Genomic DNA, 25,450 nt, shown 5'->3' with positions numbered 1-25,450 from the left:
TTTGTAGATTATGTTAAATATAACAACAAATATATTTCATATTTTTTTACATAATTTAAAAAAGTTTTTTCTTTATTTTTATCCATTTACATTTTAAGTTTGCTTCTTCTACTTTTTTAATCCAATTTTCTCCAAGTGTGGCTACTTTTTCTACTTTAATTTTTTCAATTTCATTTATATCTCTAATAACATCTATATTTTGTATCCATTTCTCTACTCCATTCCATGCTATCATTATTCCATTATCAGTACATAATTTAGAAGGAGTCCTTATAAAGGTATAACCTAATTCTGTACTCAAAATATTCAATGCTTTAGCTAGAAAATTATTACATGCAACCCCTCCTGAAATAACCTATTCAATAAAATAAAAAAAAAATAAATATACTAAAATTGAAAATTAATATTTTTAATTTTTAACATACCAATGTCTGTTTATTTTCAGGAAATAATGACATTTTATTAATAAATTCCATTGCTCTTTGAGTTCTTTGACAAATGTGTGTTATTAAAGCTAATTGAAATGCTGCACAAAAATTATATACATCAGGAATTATCATATCTGCAACTATATTATATTTTTCCTCTTCTAATTTAATGTAATTATCACAAAGACTTAATAATCCAGAAAAACTAAAATTACAATTTCGAAAGTGCGTCATTATAGGTGGAAATAAAAACTGATTAACATTTGAAGCTTTACTTGCTGCAATTTCTATAGCTTGGCCTCCATTTAATGTACTAAATTCTGGAATATTTTTTAATTTTAATCTTCGTGCAACCTATAAATATATATTTGATATAAAATAAATAATTAAAAATAAAGATTATGTTTATAATAAAAGATTATATATACTTTACCTTATCAAAAACATCACCAGGTGCATCATTTATATTAGTACCAAGTAAATAAAATTTATTTACATTTTCAACAATTGCTAATAAACAGTGACCTCCAGAAACTAATAAAGCAAGATAAGGAAAATCAATCTATAATATAAAAATTAAATTATATCATTCTTCTTGTAACTTTTTTCTAATAAAACATTTATATTTTACAATTTTTCTATAATTGTATTATATTTCATACCTTTTTATTTATTCTTGCAGTTAAAGCATGAGCTTCCATATGATGTATTGGTATAAATGGTTTTCCTCCAATTTTTGCTAAATATTTCCCAAACTGTGTTCCAATATTAAGTGACATAGGAAGACCAGGTTTTATAGTTGTAGCTATTGCATCAATATCTTTTATTCTTAGATTTGCAGCTCTCAATGCATTTTCACAAGTTTTTGTGATATTATTTATATGTAATGATCTTGCAAACGTAGGAATTATTCCTCCAAAACTAAAATATATAAAAGTTATTAAATAATATATATTTTTATTACACATTACATAAAAAACTATTAATAATAATTTTAAATTACTTTAAATGAGTTAAATATTGAGAATTAATTGATTCGCCTAAAATATTTCCATTGCTATCAATAATTCCAAAACCTGTATCATCACAACTAGATTCTATTCCTAAAATTATAGATTTATTGTGCAATTTTCTTATTAACTTTAAATTATACTTATGTATGTGTGATAATATATCCCTATTTATAAAATGAAAGAATAAGCTCATATTATAAATCATTTTTTTTTAAATTGAATTTAAATATTCTTATTTATTTATATTTATTAATTTATTATAATATAATATTCAATATACATATCTGTATATATATTATATATTGATATAGATCTATTTATATACTATAAATTAAAATATATTAAAAATTTAATTTATGTATCACATATATATTTATATTTGTGTAGATTCAAGTATAAATATATAAATTAATATAATATTTATATTCGATAAATATTAATAATTTAATTAATAAGACATATCAATATTTTATTTAATATTTATTTTATGTTTATATATTATTTTATATTACATTTGAAATTATTATAGTATGCAAAAATAACACATGTTATATTTGTTACAATATTACATTTAATTCGAGATTTCGATATAAGATTAATATATCGAAATTAAATCGATGTGACCTACGCAACGCTTACTACACTACATATTTCGTAGCCATCACAGATTGCTGACTTTCACTCAAGTGCAAGAAAGTGAATATACAATGTCGGAACAGTAAGAATTTTTCTTTTTTTTATTATAAAGAACGAATATTTTAGCATAACTTTAGAATTTAATTTAATTTTTGAATATATATATATAAATTTAGTACCATTATTTTTCGGTCATATCAGTTTTGATTTGAGGTTAGAATTATCATTACTGTTAATAGTGACGTACTTATACTGTATTTTCTTCATCATCCATCTTTTTCTTGAATTATTTATTTATTATTTTTACAATTAATAAAATTCATAAAATATAATATTTGTATTGACAATGTATAAAGTGAAATTTAATTTAATTTTGAAAATATCTATTTTTATTGTATATTATGGATTACTTTAATAAACATTACTTTAATTACTCTTTCGTGTATATCATTCTTTTTTATAAGTGTTGTAAATTTTCTATTAATACAAATTTATTATCTTTATATATTAATTAAACATAATTTAAGAAATTTATATTGTAAACAATAGATTTTAATATTATAAAATATTTATCCAAATTGATTTTGTTTATGATGTGAATAGATCAAAATAAATTAAAAAATTAAAATTAAAATAATTTTATTTGTATAATAATTTAAAAATTGCTAATTTTATAGTATATATGACATGATTTATATAAATAAATAAATTTAAATTTTTTATTATTAATTTATTATAAAAAAATTTATTAATGATATAATTGTAACTTTGATTTTTTATTTATAATTTTTTACAATTATTTGTTATTTTAGTGATGATACATTGTTGGATGAAGATCTTGGAGATGATGAATATGATCTAGGCAATGATGAAGAAGAGGCTCTTTTAGCAGATGACTATGAATTGGAGAGGGTGAGCATATTGCTGGACCATTATTTTGTTGTTAAATGAAAATTAGTTCATCATTATGTATCATCATATGATATAATATCTAAGTTTAATATCAAATATTTAAAAAATTTTAATTTCAGTTAAAAATATGAAATTTTTTGATTCATTTTTGTTATAATATAATATTTATGATCAAGATATTATCATTAATTAAAATGAATTTGAGAATTGTAAACTATAAATTATTGATTATTATTACTATGAATTTTCTAATCATTCTCCTAAACTTTATGAAAAGTAATTCATATATACGCGTGCGTGCGTATAATACATACATTATAAATATATTAATTTGTTTTTGTAATAGATTATATACTTTCATATGTATTCTATAAATAATATATTTCAGCAAGCAAGAACTTAGTTTCTTACTTACTTTGTGTATTATAATTAAGATAAAGAAATTTAAAGTTGTAACTTAATGTTACATATTCTTGATTGTGTAATAGTATTGTTTTAGGCACAAAATATTATTTGCTAATGTATAGAATCACTTTGTATATGTGATGTTTATCAAAGCGATCTATTTAAATATTAATAATAACCAAAATCAATTACATATATTACTAAACAAAGATATATTTTGGTTAAAAAATTTGAAACTTTTAGATATTTTAATAAGTATTTTACAAAATTGTAAGCGTAAATATGATATGCTTATTATAAGAAATTGTATTCAAAGCTTAAAGTAAATGCGTGAAAATTATTAAACATTTTTGCATAAGCAAAAATTTTGTAATAAATAATACAGACATTGCATATTAATTGCTAGCTTATATAATTTTCTGTGAAATTTTTCAGTTTTATGATAATATGCAAAAAATTGTGAACAAAGGAAAAATTGTGAAAACTGTGAGGAAAAGAAAACATAACATGTTTAATAAAATATAAATTATACAGGGAAAATGAAAGATAATCTATTGATATTTATTCTTCATGTTCATTATATTATATGTATAATATAGTTTGTAGCAAACAATTTCTATCCTTTGTATTTTTTTTTGTATTTTATTTATTATTTAAAATTTAATAAATAATTTTATTAAATTTTAGACCATTATGAAAAATTTTTATATATTAATATTTTCTAATTTATTATGTTATTTATATTTATTATATTTCCTTTTCCCTGTTTGTTAAATAATTATTAGATACTGTAAGCAGCATTAATGTTAATAATAGTTGAAGCAGTAATATTATACAAATCTGTCAATATGCCAGTAATGTGTTTGTAGTTTTTCTATAAATTACTATTTGAAGTATTATTGAGTTTTGTAATATATAATGTATATATTTAAATATTACTACAAATTACTACAAATATATACTCAGACATATAAAGAATGTTTTAATAAAAGTTTTTTTTATATAATAAAATAATTATAAATTATAATACATACATATTTTTATAAATTTCTTGAAATTATATTTCAAATTTCAATTTTATATGATGATAATTAATTTTTTTATTTAAAAAAAATTATATGTAAATTTCTCAAAAAATGAAATATAATTGTATAATTATTGTTTTATAATATATATTAAAAATTAAAAACAAAATATTTCCTAAATATATTTTAATATTCAGAATTTCTTTTTCTCAATGAAGTTTGCATGATATGAATTCTTTTATTAAAACATTCATTTGTTATGTACAAAAAAAATGTCAATTTGATCGTCATGATAAATGATATTGTAAGAAGGTAATGTTATTCGTTTTTCTGAATAATCGTAACACTATCACATATTTCTTCTGATACTACATATCAATTTGTGTAGTATTTAAAATCATGTATCTATTTTCATTTTCATAAAAAAAGCAGCAGCATGAACTATTTAAAAAATTTAAATTTAAAAAAAATGTCTAATATAATAAATTTATGAAAAATAAGAATAAAAAATAAATTATATATTATATACATGTATATATATCTTATATGATATTATATGATTTATATATATGTATACACATAAACATGTATAAAATAATGCATAATGAAAATATAGTTGAATTATAATTCATCATGCTGCTGCAATCTGGAATTGTAATATATTGCGTATTGCGAGATATCAGATATATTGTTTCTTTTGTTTAAAAAGTAATATTTTACTGTTTTAATTGATTGTTTGTTATGATAATATTTACATGAATATAACAATGAAATTTGTCGAGATATTTGCGATTAAATTTTGCCGTATAAATTTTATTATTAGTGATTGCTAATAATTAAGAAAATTCATAAGAAGAAAGATAAATTGGTAGAAATAGAAAAAGACAAATTATTTTGCGAAACAAAATCTTTATATTATGCGATATCTTCGTTTTAATTATGAAAGAATAACTTCTTACGTATTGATACAATTAATTAAGAGTAGATTGTAACAACTACGGCTAAATATTATATTTTCATTACAAATATTTGGCAATTTAATTCCCTGAGCAGCAGAATAGCTATAAGGGAGAAGAGGAAACAGATGATGTACTGGACTTAGGAGTAACCGACGCACTCGATGACTTAGATGGTGAAGATGAAAACATAGAATTTAGTAGAAGCAAAACTGATAGAAGAAATGATAATGATTATTATGACGACGGAGATCAGCTAGAGGTTCAGTCAAAATATTACGAACAAGAAAAAATTAATGAATATAAAAACGAACAAACGCGACAACACGATGAACGTAATTCTGCAATCGATAATATTAATATGTCGAGTAATATTGAAAAGGGAGATCTACGAGAGAAGTTACAAAAAAATGCAAAGATTTATTCTGGAAATGGACAAGGATTGGAAGACGATGAATGCGAAGAAGCTAAAGAAAGGAGAAACAGGTTTCAAAATGAGAGAACTATTGTTTCTTCAAAAATGAATAATCATATACCAGATACGTTAGAAAATGTGGTAACATCTGAACCATCCAAGTTAGCGTCTAGAGGCCGTGGAAGAGGTCGAAGTACAAGAGGAAGTCGCGGAGGAAGATTTAATATACAAAATTCGGGAAATTTTAATCCAAGGTATGCGCAATTCTTGTAATTTTCGAGATTATGTAATGATATTAATTAGAATATTTTAACATTTATTAGAATATATAGGTAATTATTTTTAAAACATAATTTACTAGATTTGGTAATGCACGCAATGCAAATTTCGATAATCAACCACCACCAACATGCAGACCACCTTTGCTTGAGACACGACCACCCTTTCTTCTTGGAGTACCAAACAATATGCAAAATCAACAAATTATTTATCAACAACAAAATTCTCAAGTACAACCTTTTCAACATTATTCTCCGAATGGTTCGCTCCAAGGTCCATCGCATTTTGTAGATAATAGACCGCAATTCAATCCTAACCAATTTCAAAGTCAAGTGGGTCCTAGAATAATTGGGCCAAGATTAGATTATGGATCTCGAGCAGGTTTGCCAGGATCGTTACAAGGACCATCTTATAATCATCCATCGAATCAACCACCGTATGTTCAAATTCAATCAGCACCAAGTGCAGCTACAACACCCTTTCAAAGTTCAACTACTCTTATGCAAGATAATCAAACACGACTTATACAAAACAATCAAGCTCCATTGTTGCAAGGAAATAGCGGATCACTTCTTGGAAATCTCAATTCAGTGGTATCCGGAACTTCGGCACCATTGTTACAGAATAACCAACCATTACCTATGCAAGGATTTCCACGACAAGCTTCTTCTCAGGGGCCACTTATCAATCATCCTAATGTTAATCAAATACCAAATCAATCGCTCTTCGAGAATAGACCACCTTTTCAAGAAGCAGCTCAATTTGAAAACCGACCTGTTTATGATTCGAGGTCCGGCTATTCCGATCAAGTACCTACCAGTCAATTTAATACTAATACGTTACCTGTACCACAACAATCCACTTCCAATGTACCCAATGTACCTTTACCTCCAGGGCACAAGATTTTAATCAATCCTCACTTTCGAGGAGCCGTTCAGTCAACAAATGATGGTAAGTGTTTTATTAATAATTAGTAGTTTTCGTTAATTTTTATCGATTAAATATATAATTTTATATATTAATTTCTTCATTTTATTCATATTTTTTTTAAATTTAATATACAAATAGCAAGACTTGCATGGGATTCCACTCAACAACAAACTCCTAATTTGTCATCCCAAATTCCTACTGGTCAGTTTTCACAACCTGTTATTCCTTATCAAAGTCAAAGTTCATATAATCAAACTCAACAAGGACCTCCACATTATCAACAAAATTATCAACAAAATAAGAGTGATGTATGTAAGAGCATGATATTGTTAAATATATTTTTCACTAAATATTGAATAAAAAATAATTATGAAACTTATTGTAGGATCCCTATGCATATTTCTCTGATGTTTGGCAAGAAAATAAGTCACAAAAGAATCAAAGTGGAACTCCAAATAAACAATATCCTTTAGAAAATAATTATTTACGAGATGGTAATTATGAGTCCAGTTTAAAATATAAATCAGATCAATGGGATCAGAAAAATAATTATTCACAGGTTAGTAATATATAAATTATTAATAACTATTTTAATAATAAAAAAATTATTAAGTTTTTGAAAAAGACATTCATCTTAGGATCACAGAGGAGTTCATCAAAATTATCGCGATAGAGATTTGTCATCAAAAACCAGAAATGATCATGTTTCAAAAAGTAGAACTTGCTCAACCACATATCGCGAAAATTATGATCAAAATCATGTACAAAAGTCTAATAACAGACCAGTGAATACTTCAATAAGAAGTAGATTACCGCAAAAAAGAGTTTCCGATTCTATAGATAGACCTTTACGTGATTTGAGTCCAAAACGAATAAAACTTAGTAATAGAAATCTTCAAGAAGTGCGAACTGTAGATACTTTAAACAATACGAATAATGATAAAAAGGTATAAATTTAAATTTTATTTTTTCTTAATATATTATATATTTCTTTAAAACAAATCTTTTTAGGATGAAGAAAATGATCCAGAAATGCAAGAATATAGAAAAAAAATGGAGGAACAAAAACGGCTTAGAGAAAAAATCCTGCGTGAAAAGGAAAATCGACGAAAAATGGCTGCGATGGAGAAGCAAAACGATGAATCAAAAAATGAAAGTAATACATGTATGTATGATGAAATATCAACAATTTGATAAATTGTTTTTTACTTTGACAAAATTTTGAATAAATCTTCGATAATAATATTAAAATAAATAAATAACAAACTTTAAAATTAAAGTTCATATATACACATATATCTTATATATTTTACACGCGTTCAATGAATTATATAATTCCATAAAATACTAATAATAGTTTAAGAATTATTTATTTATGTCCATAATTAATATAATTTATTTTTTAGTAAATGAGAATGCACAAGATACAAAACCCGTATCAGCACTTCTGGGAGTAGTAAAAGATACTTCTATGATCAAAGGACATACTAATATTGGAAGAGGACGAATGACTCGTCCTATCAATACACAATCTACAGAGGTACATGATTAAACATGTTGTACTTTTTTAATTGTATATAGAATGTGAAATGAACATAATTTTTTTTTAAATATGTATTTTTTAGTTAGCATGATTAACAAATTTTATTTCTTCTTATATTTTATAAGCAATTTAATGCTTAATACACAAAATATATAAATTGCATAAATTTATATCTGAATATAGAATTTTAATTATTTATATTATATTAAAATGATATTCATATATATTTTAAATATATTGTATATAAAAATCAATTGTTGCAATAACTATCAAATTAATAATTTTCTTTATTATTCATTAAGATATAGTGATATATTTCTTAATTATTCATGAAAAATATCGTTTTTAATTATTATCATTTAAATGATAATTTATATTTCAAAAAATATATACATATATGTCTATGAGACTTTCTGTATATTTTTTATTCATATTTCAATAAAATGTATTTTTAAATACTTTTTGTTTTTTTTAATTTCCTTCAAACTTTTGTTATTTCTTATATAAATCTTTCTATATTAAAAATATTTTATATTGTTAAATAAAATGTTTAAAATGTTAATCTTATTAAATAATTTTTTATTTTAATTATTAATTTTCAAATATTAGTCAATATTAAAATTAATATTTTTCTTTATTTGTTTTTTTTATGAATTATGATGAATTAAAAAACTGAAATATTTTATAATAATTATTTTTTTTATAGGTTCCCGAGAAGCCATCGTGTGTACGAATTGTTAGAACAATACAAACTATACAATCCAATGATTCTATAGATTCTACAAAAGACAATAATTCTGGACATATAATTAATCAAGTAAATGAACATACAAAAGTATTAAATTCTCAATCTGGAACTCGAAGAATCGTAATTCAAAAACCGTTATCAAATACACAGAAGGTTGCCACAACTATACAAAAAACGATATCGAATTTGCAGAAAGGTCAACTACTGATGCAAAACAAAATAGTTAATACTCAATGTTCAACTCAAAGAATTGGCCAAACTCAAACTGATGTATTAAGAAAAATGACTATTGGTGGACAAAAAGTTGTTGGTAGTTCACAGAGAATTGTTAGGCAAAAATCACCAGGAAATCTCCAGAAAACTGTAATTAATATACAAGAAGTAACAAATACTAATGCACAAAAGGTTGTTGTTAATACTCAAAGTAACCAAAGAGTTGTACTTCAAAAAACACCAATACAACAAAAAAAATTACCAGAAATAAAGACGAATACTGTGAAAGTAGAAAATTTAGCAGCGAGTACATCTGAAGCGCAAATTAGACGTATGTGTCAAGGCATTGGAACAATTGAGGTGACTATCTTTGCATGAAAACATTTAAAACTCTAATTTTTGTTGCAAATTTAAAAAATTTTTTTTTTAGTTATTTTATTTTTATAAATTATAAATCTAATATTTTTCGTTTTTTGATAATAATATATGATATAAGTTTTTTTAGCATGTTTTTTTTATTTGTTTTAATTCAATAATTATTTTGGAATAAATTTTAGTTAATATTTATAATTATTAATGAATCCTGAAGTATATTTCTATTGATAACAATATTGCTTATAATTTTTTTTTCTTAAGGAAATCATTTTGTAATAATATAATTGTTTAAAATTTTGTATTGATTCATATTTTCTAATACATGCGTTTTTTTCATTGTACACATTTATTTTGTTTAATATAATGAATAGCAAATTCATATTGATGTAATTTAAAGTTTTATTATCCCAACATCATTTTGTATTTATTTAATAATTAATAATACATATCACAATAAAATAAAAATAATTATTTTAATTTGATAATTAATATCATGTGTTTTCCTTATTATATATATAATACATATATATAAGTACAGTTAGTATCATAATAATTAATTCTATTTTGAAAAATACCCATCAATAATCTGAAAATTATATTTACAAATAAACATAATTATATAAATATATTTATAAATTAAAATTATATAAATATAATAAAAAGATATAAAATTTATATTTTACAATATATTATTTAATAATATTTTCTATACAATGGAAATTATTTACATGAATATAATTTATATATTTAAAAAATATTTATTTTAAATATTATTGCTTGATCATATCATATTTTTAATAAATATTTGTAAAAAATGTAATCATACTTGACTTTTTTTAAAAAATTTATCTTAATTTAATAATTATCTGTTTATATTTTATTCATGTTATAGAGCATACAAATGGGTGAGCGCAGCGCAACGATTGTGTTTAAGACGCAGTCTGCTGCTATGGTGTTTCACAAGAAATACCAGCGTAAAATGCTAGACCTTTCGCTGATAACTGTTCGCCTTGTACCGCAATCGAACGGAACTAAGACCACGACTACACAGTTGTGAAAGTTTCTCAAAAGAAATATTAATCACATCTAATTTAGCGTATTTCGACAAAAAAAGGAAGAAAAATATATAGTATGTTCATGTTCGTAATTAAAAGTAACGACATTTTATTTTACTAAAGCAGCCTATGAATACATGCATTTCAAATTTTACACATAATTTTCATTTAAAGTATATATTATCTAAGAAGTAGAAAAAAATATTTTTGGCTGCAAATAAACTGTATTATATGCCTTTATAAACAAAGGTAGATAAACTTAACAGTTTAATTTGTATATATGTCAAATGAAATGTATATTTCATATAAAAATACACATAGTAGTATCTAATAATATATTGTGCATTTAAATACTATCATTTACTACACAGTACATATGCTAAGTTGATAAATTTGTAATTTTAAATGCAGAAACATACATGTGTCATTATATAAAATATAAATTACATTTACAATGTATGCTATTTTAAATTAAGACTATTTAAAATAACTAAAAAAATATGTTTACCAAAGACTATCTTATGGTAATACTATTACATTAATACCTATGTACACATAAAATTAAAGGTAAATTAGATTACTTTACAGTTATAATATATTACATATTTGTTTAAATTATACATACACCAGACATTTTTAATTATTATAAAGAATTAATAATTATATCATATTTCTTATATTTAAAATAATCTATATTAAATTATTTTTTTCAGTCTTATTAAGAATATTATTAATTCATTTATTAGTATGAAATTTCAATGTAATGTGCTCTTTCCAATATTTAATTTTAAAAAATAAATATTGTTAAGTAGAAGGTATTCATTATTTGATATATTGAAAAAAAATAAAATATTATAAATAAATCATATAAAATTATTTTAATAATTTTAAAATAAAGTATAACTTCTCAAATTTTAAATGAAGTATAAAATTTTTATTGAACATTAAATTTAGAATTATGAATATATAAATGTTTTAAAAGTATATTATTTTTTGTTTAATAGTATGTTATAATTTAAATTAAATTAAAAAATCTTTATAAGTAAGAGTATTATATTCACATATAATTAAAATTAAATGAAACTAGTTTTATACAATGTTATATGTTTAATTTTTTTATATTATTTTTATTTAAGATTTAGATTTATTTATTTCTACAATTAAAAAAATTATTTTTAATTAAAAGTTCAATTAATACTGGATTAAAAACTTTTCGAAATCTATTTAATGACTTTTTCCAAGTCATTAATTAATAATTAAAAGATAATGAGAGATTTGAAACTTTTAGAATACTGATTTTTCATTTTATAAATATATCAATTTTAATTTCACTTTTAACTTATTTTCCATAAAAAATATTTATATTTTAGTTATTGTTTATGCCGTACCGTGACGCTACATTAGTTAGAGCATCACGACGAATAAGTGTGTCATTTTAGTATTCTAATTAAAATTAAAATTAATTTCTTAATTATTGCGAATGTATCGATGTTAATATGGCTTCGACTGAACTTGACTGGGGTAAATACGTAGATGAGCAAGAAAAATTATCAGCGAAGGTAATGTTCTTGTCATATGTATATATCACCGGCTTAACCTCATTTTCATTTATTCATTATTGTTTATTATTCTTTTTTTTAATATTTTATTTTTTAATTTTTTAATTATTTTAATTATATTTATTCAATAATTAAGTCATGTTAAATCTATATAGAATAATAATTTTAAGTCTTTTTTATAATAAAAATTTGTATTATCTTTACTATCTTTATTGTAATAATGACATATTATGGTGATTATCAGGTCTCCAATTTAAATATAGATAAAGAACTTAAAGAAAATACAACAAATACAGATTCCAAAGATGATGATGTAGCGGATGAACAAATATCACCTGCAGAAAAATCATTACTTCAAAAAATTATACGTAGAGGTTTAGTAGAAACAACAAAAGATATAGAAATTCAAAGAAAAGATCCATCATCACCTTTATATAGTGTCAAATCCTTTGATGCTCTTCATCTGTTGGTATTTTTAATTATTACTTTTTTTATCTTATTATAATTTTAAAAAAGATTATATATTATAATATATATTATAGTAAACCAGCTTTATTAAAAGGAGTATATGCAATGGGATTTAATGCACCATCAAAAATTCAAGAAACTGCATTACCTACTTTACTAGCTGATCCGTAAGTTCATTTTTAATATAAAAATATTTCAAATAAATGCTATATTAATATTATAATATAAAATTTCTAAATAATTTATTTATAGACCTCAAAATATGATTGCTCAGTCACAATCTGGAACTGGAAAAACAGCAGCATTTGTATTAGCAATGCTCAGTAGAGTAGATACTACCAAAAATTATCCTCAAGTACTTTGTTTATCACCAACTTATGAATTAGCTATACAAACAGGAGAAGTAGCAGCAAAGATGTCTGCATTTTGTAATGAAATAAAAATAAAATATGCTGTAAGAGGAGAAGAAAGTAATATATAGTAAAAATAATTATCAACATTATAAACATCTATTCTTTTTGAATAAAAATTTATTTAAATATTCTTCATTATTTCAGTAAGTCGAGGAACAAAAGTTACAGAGCATATTATCATTGGAACACCAGGAAAAGTTTTAGATTGGGCTTTTAAATTTAAATTTTTCAGTCTAAGTAAAATTTCAGTTTTTGTTTTAGATGAAGCCGATGTAATGATTGCGACACAAGGTCATCAAGATCAATGTATTCGTATTCATAAGTAATTATTTTAATGAAGAAATATACAAAATAATTAAAAATATATATTATATATATATTTTTTTCATTTTATATATTTGAATTTTTCATTCAAATGCATTGCTTACAGACAACTTCCACGTACATGTCAAATGATGTTTTTCTCTGCAACTTATGAGCCAGAAGTAATGAAATTTGCAGAAATTATAGTCAATAATCCTTTGATAATAAGATTATTGAAAGAAGAAGAAACTTTAGATAATATTAAACAATATTATGTCAAATGCAAGGATTTAGATGAAAAATATGCAGCTATCACTAATATATATGGTGTAATTACAATAGGACAAGCAATTATTTTTTGTCATGTATGATATCTTTAAATTTTAAAATTAATGAATATATTGTTTTTATTTTAAAATTAAATAAAATAATATTAATATTAATAAAATAAATATTAATTTTAAATAGTATTTTATATTTGTACATAGACTAGAAAAACAGCTAATTGGTTAGCTGAAAAAATGACAAAAGATGGTCATGCAGTAGCTGTTTTATCTGGGGAATTGACAGTTGAACAAAGAATTTCAGTATTGGATCGCTTTAGAGCTGGTCTTGAAAAAGTTCTTATCACAACCAATGTTTTAGCTAGAGGTATTCAATTTCTAAGTTTTATTTTTTTTTTGTAATTTAAGGTTTTTTATTTTGTGTTTATTTGTTATACATATAAAGATAAGAAAATAACTTAAGTATAGATATAAATTTATTTAAAAATTCAATAACAGTTCAAATATATTGCAGGTATTGATGTAGAACAAGTAACAATAGTAGTCAATTTTGATTTACCAATGGACCAAAATCGACAAGCAGATTGTGAAACTTATTTACATAGAATTGGTCGAGCTGGACGTTTTGGTAAATCTGGAATTGCTATTAATCTAGTAGATTCATCACATGCAATGCAAATATGTAAAGATATAGAAAAACATTTTGCAAAAAAAATAAAATATCTTGACACAGAAGATGCAGATGAAATAGAAAAAATAGGAGTTTAAGTTAATATATAGGAATTACAATTATGCTTTTTATCAAATACGCCTAGATATACTGTAATATCTCCTGAAAGAATAGATATTTGTATTCTCAGCATAGATTTTTTTGTATTTCTTTTCCAATAGCACATATTACCAAGAAATATGTTTACTTTTTCTTTTTACAATGGTTGTATAGAATTTTTTACTATCGAATTAAAATATGGCGATTGGATCAGGAATATACACAGAATTTAAATAAAGAAATATTTTTATATGTTATACAACAAACAACTGTTTGGCGCAAAAAAATATTGTGTCCTTGTCTCTTTACCATTATAAATTACTTCATTGACTTTTTATATAAAAAATAAATCATTTTTTTTGTATTTTTTCAATTTTAATAATTACATGATTTATTGGATATTGATTATTAATATTAAGAAACATTACATACAACGATAATGTGGTAATATTATCACGATTTATATAAGTACAAATAATATAAACAAAAATAGTTAATCATTGATTATTAATTAACTATTAATTATTGCCCATATATCAAAATGAACAAGTTGTAATTGTGGTATAAAAACTTTTTTTTGTAAATGAATTATAAAATAAAAATATTTTAACACAATTTCTTTGAATGTAATTGTTGTGAAAAGTATACATAATTATATTCTATAGATATAATATGGCAAAGTAAGTGAACAAAATATTTAATGTCATTATTAAAATGTTTTCAATTAATTTACAAAATATTACAACATGTTTTTATAATATCTTGTTAATAATTAATATAAATAATTACTTGAATAAAACTATAAATAATTATTTCTTATTGTAATAAAATTTAATTTAATTAACAATATTTTTTGGGTTAAATTTTTTATATATTAAAACTTCATTTTTCAAATTTTTGAATAAAAATAAAATAAAAATGTAGGAAACAATTTTTCTTTAAAGAACAACAATAATATATATTTTAAAGATACATTTATTAAGACTAAAAAATGGAAATAAATCATAACATTTAAAAAAAGGTATGAAATAATTTGTGTGTTTATCCTATTGCAATACATATGTTTGTACATTTGCATCATTATTTATTTATTTTTTTATTTATTAAATATTTCTCAAAGGATATTATTATTTAGTTATTATAAGAATATTATTATTAGACTTTTATAATCGCAAACAAATATTTTTTATTTGATAACCTTTTGATTAAGCAAAAGAATACGAGTATTTGATGAACAATTTTAATTATAGAAAAAAAAGAATAGCTTTCTATAAATACAAAATTATTTAGACATGTTGATCAAATTTTTTGAATATATTTTTATAATTCATCATTAATTCAAAACTTATTAAATTTTATTATTTTTAAATGCAATAATATTACTTGTTTGCACATTTATTGTTACATTTTATATAACAATATGTAAACTGTCAATATAAATGTGTATTTTTTCCAGAAAGGAATGAATTTTTGTTATGGTATGTATATAGTAAAACAATAATGCTTAGAATGCGAAACAAACATAAATGACTCGAGAACAAATATCACAACGGTATGTGAAGAACTTGTTTTCACCTTATTCTTTAGTTTAAAGTACGGTAGTGTCCTAAGCATTTAACATTCGATCGGTATATCATATTTATGTATTTGCAATTAAAATCGCAATTTATAAAAAAAGTAATTAATATTGCGATCAAACTGCGATGTAAAATTCAGTCTTTGTATGGGATTTCATTTAATTACATACCCATACCTCCCATACCACCCATACCACCCATTCCACCCATACCACCACCACCCATTGGCATTTGAGGTTCTTCTTTAGGCAATTCAGCAACCACCGCTTCAGCAGTAGTGAGCAGCGATGCAACGCCCGCAGCGTCAGTAAGTGCCGTACGCACTACTTTTGTTGGATCAATAATACCTTTTTCGATCATGTCAACATATTCATCATTTAAAGCATCATAACCAAGATTACCATCACTAACTTTTGCTACCACTAAACTAGCATCCACGCCTGCATTTTGAGCAATCTGCAAACATGGCATACGCAATGCATTTGCCACTATCTTTATTCCAGTTTCTTGATCATTATTTGATGCTTTCAAATTTCGAAGAGCTGGAATACATCTTAAAAGAGCAGTACCGCCTATAAAATAAAAATATTAAAAATAATTGATAATTTATTTTTATTTAATTATTAATTTAATTATAATTATTAGGATTATTTTTTCTCAATATCTGTAATAAATTGAATATATTTTGTATAATTATATTGTGCTTTCATTTTAAAATTTTATAAAAAAAATTTTGAAAATAAATATGTATTTACCTCCAGGAACAATTCCTTCTTCAACAGCTGCTCTGGTTGCGTTAAGAGCATCATGAACACGATCTTTTTTTTCATTAACTTCAACTTCACTACTTCCACCAACTCTAAGAACTGCAACTCCTGATGCTAACCTTGCCAAACGTTCTTGTAATTTTTCTTTTTCATAGTCAGATGTTGTATTTGCAATTTGATCTCTAATTACGTCTGCTCTATGATCAATATCACTTTTTTTTCCTTTGCCCTTAAGAAAAAGTGTATCATCTTTCGTAATTACGACTTCTCCTACTTCACCCAAATCACATAATTGTACATTCTCTAATTTAACAAGATTTGCATCATCACCAAATACAATTCCTCCAGTCAAAATTGCCATATCTTGAAGCGTTGCTTTTCTATTATCTCCAAAACCAGGAGCTTTGACTGCAGCCACTTGTAAGCCAATTTTTAATCTATTAACTACAAGTGTTGACAAAGCTTCACCATCAATGTCTTCTGCTATAATAACTAGTGGTTTTCGTTGAGAATTCGCTAATTCTAATGCAGGAATTATAGATTGTACAGATGATATTTTTTTCTCGCTGAAAAGCAGAAGTGCATCTTGAAATTCAACTTTTGCTCCTTTACTAGAATTTATAAAGTAAGGAGATATGTAGCCTCTATCAAATTTCATTCCTTCTATAACTTCCAGTTCATCATGTAACGTTTTACCATCTTTTACAGTAATTACACCTTCTTTTCCAACTTTTTTCATAGCATCAGAAATAAGATTACCAATTGCTTTATCTCCATTAGCTGAAATAGTTGCTACTTGTGCAATTTCTTCAGGAGTTGTTACTGGTTTACTTAAGGCTTTTAATTCATCTTTAACTTTATCAACAGCTAACATAACACCTATAATATATTCATTATTATAATAATTATTTTACATTAAGAAAAACTAAGAAAATATTTTTTTTAGAATTGAAAAAATTTGTGTAAAAAATTTTAATAATATTATATAACAAATTAAATTTTATAATTTATATATCTAATTTTATTTTTATTACCTCTTCTTATTTCTACAGGATTGGCACCTTTACTTATTTTTTCAAAACCTTCTTTAGCAATGGCTCTTGCCAAAACTGTAGCTGTAGTTGTACCATCTCCTGCCTCTTCATTTGTATTATTTGCTACATCTTGTACTAATTTTGCTCCAATATTCTGAAATTTATCTTTTAATTCAACTCCTTTAGCAACTGTAACACCATCTTTAGTAATTTTTGGACTACCCCAACTTTGTTCTAAGATAACATTACGTCCTTTTGGACCCATTGTTACTGCAACTGCATCTGCTAAAATATCAACACCTTGCAACATAAGTGCTCTAACTTCTGCACCAAAACGTACATCTTTAGCATATGAACGAGTTTGTAATTGGCGCAAGGCTGCACTTCGCAATATGGTTGGTAATCTGTGCATCTAAAATAATAAAAATAATAATACAGTTGATAATTTCCATTGATAATTTAAAAAATATAAATTATATTATATAAATATATTATAAATATGGAACATAGTAAAAATTTTTAAATTTTAATAATAAAATTCATTATTATTATTAAATAATTAAATAATAATTTAATTTTAAATAAATAAGTTTGTTTTTCATTATTTTCAAATATTAACAATGATTGATAATCTTTTAACATAAACGTGGTTATGTAAACTACCGCGTGGTCAAGGAAGAAATTGAATGATATAGATTTACTTCTAAAAAAATTTATAATCTAAAAAATTTTTTACGAAAATTTTTATATAATATATTTATACAAAATATATGACTTCTTTTTCATTTAAATTTTTCCTATATTATATTAATTTAGTATTCGATTTAATTAATCGAACCGGCTTATTTAAGAAAAAAAGAGTGAAGCAAAAAAAGAATCAAGATATTACATTAAAAGAATATGAGTAACTCACATAGATTAAAATAATTATAAGGAAAATTTATCAGAATATATGAATATTCTTTGCTTTTATATTTCGTAATGGTTTTGGTTATGGTTTCAAAAATTGTAATATTTTTTAAACATTTAAATTTATTGAAATGACAAATACAAAAAAAATTATTCTAAAACAGAACCTATTAATACATAATAATTATAGAAATAAGATATACAATAAATATAAGAAAAATAAATTTTAATAGATTTAGCCGGCTAATATTATTAAAGAATTAATATTTATTTTACATATAAAGAAACAAATCAAGATTATCATAAAAACATTTACCTTTGACTAATGAAGGAGAAAAAGCTGTTGATTAGAGATTGTAGTTACAAAAGTAATTGAAAATCGCCACAGCGTGACCGCACGTTGTCTCGCTAGTAGAATGAAATATGTAAGAGAGCTTACGATACACATGGGAAATACTCCCCTCCCTTTCCTTTCTATCTTAACCTAACCTTTATATTTATCATTAAAAAAATGTTTTAAAATTGTCAATAAATTTAATTGAAATAAAATACAAATAAAATAAAAATGTTATGATTATTCTTATTCTTTCTTTTAACAATATTTATTTCTTTCTCTCATATTCATATCATTTTCTTAGTGTGGGATTATGTTCTAGAATGTACGAGAATATGGTGATGCAATCATCCTGTATTCGCCAATCATGTTCGTCGATATACCGGTAACGCGTTCTTTATTATAATGATTCTCAATCTCTAAATTAACATTAGTTTATAAATGATTTTATAACAATTTGAAATATAATTATAATACTAATATATACTAGTAATAATAATAATAAGAAGAAGAAGAAGAAAAATATATTAATTTTACTAAAAACTGTTAAGAATTATTTTCTTCTGATGAAATATTTTTTTTTTTAATACTTATTTAAAAATATCGAATTTTTAAGTCATTTTTTATATTATTATCAATATGTTTTAAAATAAATAATTTGATAAGTATAATCTTTATTGTTTTAATTCTATTTCATTTTAAAAATATCGAACGATAAAAAATATTACAATTTATAAAATATTTATTATATGATAGAAATGAATGTTTTTAATATATAATCTATTATAGAATCATATTAAAAAATTATCTTTATCAATATTTTAATTTATATTTTTCTGTTTACATGCAAATCAAAAGAAAATATTTAATAATTTCTTATATTAAATAATATTTATTCGTTACCAATCATTTTATGAATATATACTTAATTTAAATGATAAGTAAAGCATAATTTATTGATAAATAAAGCAAAATTAAGAATAACAAATTGTTACTTTAATATGTAATAGAAAGTAAATATATGAAAATAAAGTTGAATTTTAGAACTCATTCTTTTAAAAAAATTATTTAATATATTGTATCGTTATAGTACATTTTTTATTTTATAAAACTTTGTTAAAGAATATAAGTATTTAATTACATTGTTAAAATAATTATATATTATTTATACGTTTAATAGTATTTTGGTCACATTTTTAGTAAATTTTATCATATATGAATAAATAAGAATATATATAAGCACATAACAAATTATATAACAAATCTTGCTCTTGCTCGAATACGAAATCAATAAACACGTGGTGGGGCACATTCGGAATCTTCGAGAAGAACAGGAAAGATTGTTCGCTTTCAGCATATAAGTTGCACAACGTGCACAAGTACACATTCTCCGTGGATTATTGAAGTTTGTAATTTTAGAAACTATGGTAAGAAAATAAAAATTATATCTTATATTATTTAAAATTTTTCATATAAAATAATAAATCAATTTTATAATTTTTAAAATATTTTTTTGAATATAACCTCTAAATTATTGAATAAATTATTAAATAATATATTTTTTATTAATTATCTTTTGATTTTTAAAGTATATAAGTAATAAATTAAAAATCGTATATAATACTTTTGTCATTTGTTATTTTTTTGTTTAATATAGTAATTTCAGTAATTTTTCATTATAAATTTTGCCGCATGGCCGGTATTGGTTTTTTTCGTTCTTCTTTTTTTTATTATTGAGAAAAAAACAAATGAATATATAAAACGGATAATAAAACAAAAATAAATATATATAATTGTGCTTGTGATTCAATACATCGCAAATTTAATAGTAAAGTTAAATAAATAAGAAATTAATCTCTGTGATTTTATATATATTGTATTTTCATTATTTGTTTTCATTTATAAATATCAAATATATATTTTATAAAAACTAACCTTTTTTTTTTAATTTTAAAAGAATTATAAAAAACATTTTGTGAAATTACGCCATGCATGATCTTAAAGTAATTAATTTGATTCGTATATTATAAATATACATTAATAAAATGTTAAATATTATGATTATATATATATATATTTTAATATTTTTATAATAGGCTGCAACTAATGCCATTAAGAGACTTATACCTCTCTTCGATAGAGTTCTTGTGCAAAGAGCTGAAGCTATAACAAAAACAAAAGGTGGTATTGTTTTACCAGAGAAAGCTCAAGCAAAAGTATTGCAAGGTACTGTTGTAGCAATTGGACCTGGACAAAGAAATGATGTATGTTAAAAATATATAATATTTTTAATAATATTTAATCGTGAATTAAAAAAAAATATTGATATCTATTTTTAATAAGTTCAGTAATATTTAATATTTAATTTCAGAAAGGTGAACACATTCCTTTAAGTATCAAAGTTGGTGATATTGTGTTATTACCAGAATATGGTGGAACTAAGGTAGAATTTGAAGATAATAAAGAATTTCATTTATTCCGTGAGTCAGATATACTGGCAAAATTAGAAGTTTAAGTTTCTATTAAATTTATGTTTGCAATTGTTCAAATACTATAAAATATTTTATAAGAAATATGTAAACAATGAAACAGTAAAATGTAAGTTAATTTCATGCAAACTTTAATGTTCATAATTATATCATACAATACTATTATATATCTACTATTTTATGTGTCATGATTTCATAGTTATAAAAAAAAAGAAAAAATAAAATGTTCATTGTGTTTATATACTACTCTTTGTTTAAATAATGTTTCTTCTATCTTTTTATTTTGGCACTTCATAAATAATATAGATAAATAAATAAAAAAAGAATTCATTGATATTAATATATTAAGTAAATTTGTATTTTGTACATAAATAAATATATTATTTTAATATAAGATATATAGAAAATAAAGATAATTCTACAATTTTTAATATAAAATACAATTTTAATGCAGATTTATTTATTTCAATTTGATACTTTTCTTTACACTAGCTTTAATACCCGATATTTCCCCAGCATAACGAGTAACTTCTTTTCTCACTTCTCTTATCTATAAAATAAAATAAAAATAATTTTTTAATTATTTATTTTTATTATATAACTATTTTATTAAATAATTATTTTTCACTATTTAAAGAAAATATATACATACCGCTCCTTTTCTACGAATTTTAGCCTTACGATATTTATTTCTGTGTTTTACTCTAGGATTACGTTGTTCCTTTTTCCGATGTGGCATTAAACCTTTATTTTTTGCTATTTGATATGTAATTGCTCTTTTTCCTTCATCAATTATTGTATCAATATTTTCTATTTTATTTTCTTCTCTATTCTGTAAATCTATTTTTTCATTTGTATATTTATTTTCTATTTCAAAATCAGATTCAGATTCTACTGAATATATATTTGTATCTTCATTTACAAATTTTTCTATATGATTTGTTTTTTCATTGAAATAATTTATTTTTTGTTCATTGATGCTCATTTTATTGTTATCCAATTTTTTAGTTTTTAATATTTCCTGTATTTCTTGAATTAAATTTCCTTGCTCAGATTCAAGTTGATTTAATAATTGACGATATTGTGCTAAACGTTTTATAACTGGATGAGTATTAACAGGTAATCTTTTTGCTTTAAGCATCAAGTAGAAAGATATATTGATACAATAATTTAACAAAAGATGATATTTTATCCTTATGAAAGAAATAGCAGGGCAATTAGGCATTACACCATTTTTAACTAATTTTAAAAATGGTGCTAATAAATCTTTTGCTTCAGTCAAGTAATCTAAATCATAAAATATATATTAAAAATATTTATATTTCAAATTTTATATTACTTAAAAATAATTTATAAATTTTTTAATATAATACCTTTAAAATCATTTACAAGAATCACAAATTCAGGACTTTCTTTTTGCATTATTGCTTGCTTTTGTCTTTTACTAAGTTTACTGAAATCAGATTTTATAAATTGTTCTGCATTCTCATATATTTTTTGATTATCATTTTTTGTTGTTTGTATAATATCCAATCCAAAATCAACATCATCCAACTGTTCTGCCAATCTTTTTTGAATATTTCTAGCTTCTTCTTCTTCCATTTCTGCTTCAATTAAATCTTTTTGATTGATAGTGGCATAATCAGGATCTATATAATCTGTAGAATAATAATCTTTTTTCTTTTTTCCCCAAGCTTTTTCATTTGGCAGATCAAAATCTTCTTGTAATCCTTCAATATCAGATTCCATAGAATCTGTTTGTATTTCATTTTCAGTGTTATCTTGATCTTGTTCATTTTCTTCATGTAATCCATATACTTCATAATCACTATCATAACTTTCTGAAGATTGTCTTTCTCGTATTTTTCTAAGTAAATTGCGTTCATTTTCAGAATATTCTTCTTCAGAATTTGTGATATCATTTATATCTATATTTTCTAAATTCTCTGTTTCTTTACTCATTTCTGTTACTTTTGTTTTACTGAAAAAAATCAAGTACGTATACACTAATATATTAATTATATATTATATGTTATTATACATATAATAACATATTATGTAATTATATATACTAATATACACATATACTAATTAATAACATAAAAAAACATATTTTAAATTATAAATAAATGGAATATAATTTATATTAATATTTTCAAAAATCTATATTGTACTAAATTAGTATTTTATTCAAGACAATTCTTATTTTACCTCTTTTTATTTTTCATATTAAAATTATATATTTTTTCTTCTTTTTTAGTTTTTAATATTTCCTGTATTTCTTGAATTAAATTTCCTTGCTATAAAATTTGTGTAATATATATATATATGTATATATAATAGAAAAATTATAGTTAAAAGTATTTCAGAATTATACAACACGCGATTGTATATTTTATTTTATAAAACTTAAACAATTTTATTTAAAAACTTCACTTTTTGTAAAACGCATTGTGTAAAATAGATTTTTTTTGCACAAATAATAAAAAATAATACGTATTTTTAGAAAAATATAATTTTATTAGAAGCACTTATTCTTGTTACTCGAAGAAAATTTAATAATTTTTTAAAGATATAAGAATATGAATATATTTTATGAAGAAATTTTCTATTGTGATTTCTTTTGATCTCGATATAATTTTTTGACCAATAATTATAATATTACTTGATTTGATTATATTTTATTTATTTATAGTAGTGTTTAGTTTTCTGATTGGTGATTTATTTTATTATAAATTTTCGAGTCAAAATCTTTACACGAGTCTTTACTACAAGCCTAAAAAGTCCCTATATGATATATTTTAACTTTAGTTAGACATATAAGTAATTATTTAACATACAACATATAGTGTGTTTTAAATATTAAATTTAAGAATTTTATAAATTAAATTTAGGTTATGTGATTACTTATACACTATATTTGTGAAAATAAAAATTATATAAATATCATATTAATATTTGATTTTTATTATTTATTTAAATTTAAAAGAAAAATGGTATTTTTAACTGCACAGTTATTTGTGAGATGTCGGGGTCCTGATGAATTCTGGCGAAAACGACAAATATTCAAACTTGCTGCGGTAAATATACAACACTTAAAAAGAATAGGAAAAATTATGCCAAATAAAATTTTAATCAAAATAAAAACTTTTCAGCATTATATTGGAAGAAGAAGAAATTGCTATAGCTTAACTATTAAAAGTGTACATAGAGCATTGCAATTTTCTACAAAAGGAAGAAAACTTAAAAAACAAGATATGAGAGAGGTATTATGCAAGAAAATTTTTTTTTAAAATATTATATAATTAATCTTTCCTTTTTCGTATAGCTTTGGGAAACTAGAATAAATGCTGCTACAAATGAACATGGTATTGGTTTAAAAGTGCTATTAGAAGGATTAAGTAGATGTAATGTATTATTAAATCGTAAATCATTAGCAATTTTGGCTATTTGGGAACCACGAACATTTAAATGTTTATCTGATATTGCTTGTGCAAAGGCAAAACTTGGAGGTGATCCAAAAGTTGCCAATAATTCTATGCCTGAAAATGTTATGATTAAAGGATTAGTTGATGAATTAGATTAAAAGGTTAAATAAATTGTGAAACTTA

At 22.5% G+C, this 25,450-nt stretch overlaps 7 protein-coding genes across 8 annotated transcripts; 4 read left to right on the top strand and 3 right to left on the bottom strand.

Moving 5' to 3' along the window:
• Nucleotides 1–8: 8 nt before the first annotated feature.
• Nucleotides 9–2,072, bottom strand: LOC108000437 (tRNA N6-adenosine threonylcarbamoyltransferase, mitochondrial). Its single transcript, XM_017060748.3, has 5 exons — nt 1,432–2,072; nt 1,091–1,349; nt 862–990; nt 426–782; nt 9–355 (listed from the first exon to the last, which is right to left on the bottom strand). The coding sequence occupies exons 1-5, from the start codon at nt 1,644–1,646 to the stop codon at nt 56–58; spliced, it is 1,260 nt and encodes a 419-aa protein (XP_016916237.1). The 5' UTR covers nt 1,647–2,072; the 3' UTR covers nt 9–55.
• LOC108000436 (RNA-binding protein 33) lies at nt 2,024–11,852 on the top strand. The gene is made up of 11 exons (XM_017060747.3): nt 2,024–2,159; nt 2,890–2,989; nt 5,473–6,044; nt 6,152–7,020; nt 7,138–7,307; nt 7,385–7,558; nt 7,638–7,946; nt 8,011–8,164; nt 8,406–8,539; nt 9,249–9,863; nt 10,771–11,852. Exons 1-11 carry the CDS (start codon nt 2,149–2,151, stop codon nt 10,933–10,935), a joined length of 3,273 nt encoding a protein of 1,090 aa, XP_016916236.1. The 5' UTR covers nt 2,024–2,148; the 3' UTR covers nt 10,936–11,852.
• Nucleotides 11,840–15,344, top strand: LOC108000511 (DEAD-box helicase Dbp80). Of its 2 annotated transcripts, XM_017060883.3 has the most exons (8): nt 11,840–12,492; nt 12,737–12,957; nt 13,035–13,127; nt 13,213–13,430; nt 13,518–13,695; nt 13,804–14,041; nt 14,165–14,327; nt 14,475–15,344. In XM_017060883.3, the coding sequence occupies exons 1-8, from the start codon at nt 12,430–12,432 to the stop codon at nt 14,726–14,728; spliced, it is 1,428 nt and encodes a 475-aa protein (XP_016916372.1). In that variant the 5' UTR covers nt 11,840–12,429; the 3' UTR covers nt 14,729–15,344. The 2 variants fall into 2 exon arrangements, with proteins under 2 accessions (XP_016916372.1, XP_016916373.1); XM_017060884.3 differs by lacking the exon at nt 11,840–12,492 and having other exon boundaries at nt 12,737–12,961.
• A 342-nt stretch (nt 15,345–15,686) lies between these two features.
• LOC108000480 (heat shock protein 60A) lies at nt 15,687–19,708 on the bottom strand. The gene is made up of 4 exons (XM_017060833.3): nt 19,333–19,708; nt 18,108–18,519; nt 17,062–17,952; nt 15,687–16,878 (listed from the first exon to the last, which is right to left on the bottom strand). Exons 2-4 carry the CDS (start codon nt 18,517–18,519, stop codon nt 16,469–16,471), a joined length of 1,713 nt encoding a protein of 570 aa, XP_016916322.1. The 5' UTR covers nt 19,333–19,708; the 3' UTR covers nt 15,687–16,468.
• Nucleotides 19,709–19,713: 5 nt separating this feature from the next.
• Nucleotides 19,714–22,085, top strand: LOC108000341 (10 kDa heat shock protein, mitochondrial). Its single transcript, XM_017060596.3, has 3 exons — nt 19,714–20,777; nt 21,447–21,614; nt 21,722–22,085. Exons 1-3 carry the CDS (start codon nt 20,775–20,777, stop codon nt 21,863–21,865), a joined length of 315 nt encoding a protein of 104 aa, XP_016916085.1. The 5' UTR covers nt 19,714–20,774; the 3' UTR covers nt 21,866–22,085.
• Nucleotides 22,086–22,165: 80 nt separating this feature from the next.
• LOC108000336 (something about silencing protein 10) lies at nt 22,166–24,205 on the bottom strand. Its single transcript, XM_017060590.3, has 4 exons — nt 24,051–24,205; nt 23,213–23,820; nt 22,492–23,126; nt 22,166–22,389 (listed from the first exon to the last, which is right to left on the bottom strand). The coding sequence occupies exons 1-4, from the start codon at nt 24,065–24,067 to the stop codon at nt 22,300–22,302; spliced, it is 1,350 nt and encodes a 449-aa protein (XP_016916079.1). The 5' UTR covers nt 24,068–24,205; the 3' UTR covers nt 22,166–22,299.
• Nucleotides 24,206–24,783: 578 nt separating this feature from the next.
• Nucleotides 24,784–25,450, top strand: LOC108000339 (large ribosomal subunit protein bL20m). The gene is made up of 3 exons (XM_017060594.3): nt 24,784–24,919; nt 24,995–25,105; nt 25,168–25,450. The coding sequence occupies exons 1-3, from the start codon at nt 24,833–24,835 to the stop codon at nt 25,423–25,425; spliced, it is 456 nt and encodes a 151-aa protein (XP_016916083.1). The 5' UTR covers nt 24,784–24,832; the 3' UTR covers nt 25,426–25,450.

This window comes from Apis cerana, linkage group LG16 (genome assembly GCF_029169275.1).
Source record: "Apis cerana isolate GH-2021 linkage group LG16, AcerK_1.0, whole genome shotgun sequence".
NCBI classification, from domain to species: Eukaryota; Metazoa; Arthropoda; class Insecta; order Hymenoptera; family Apidae; genus Apis; species Apis cerana.
This window is presented reverse-complemented; position numbering and strand designations above follow the sequence as displayed.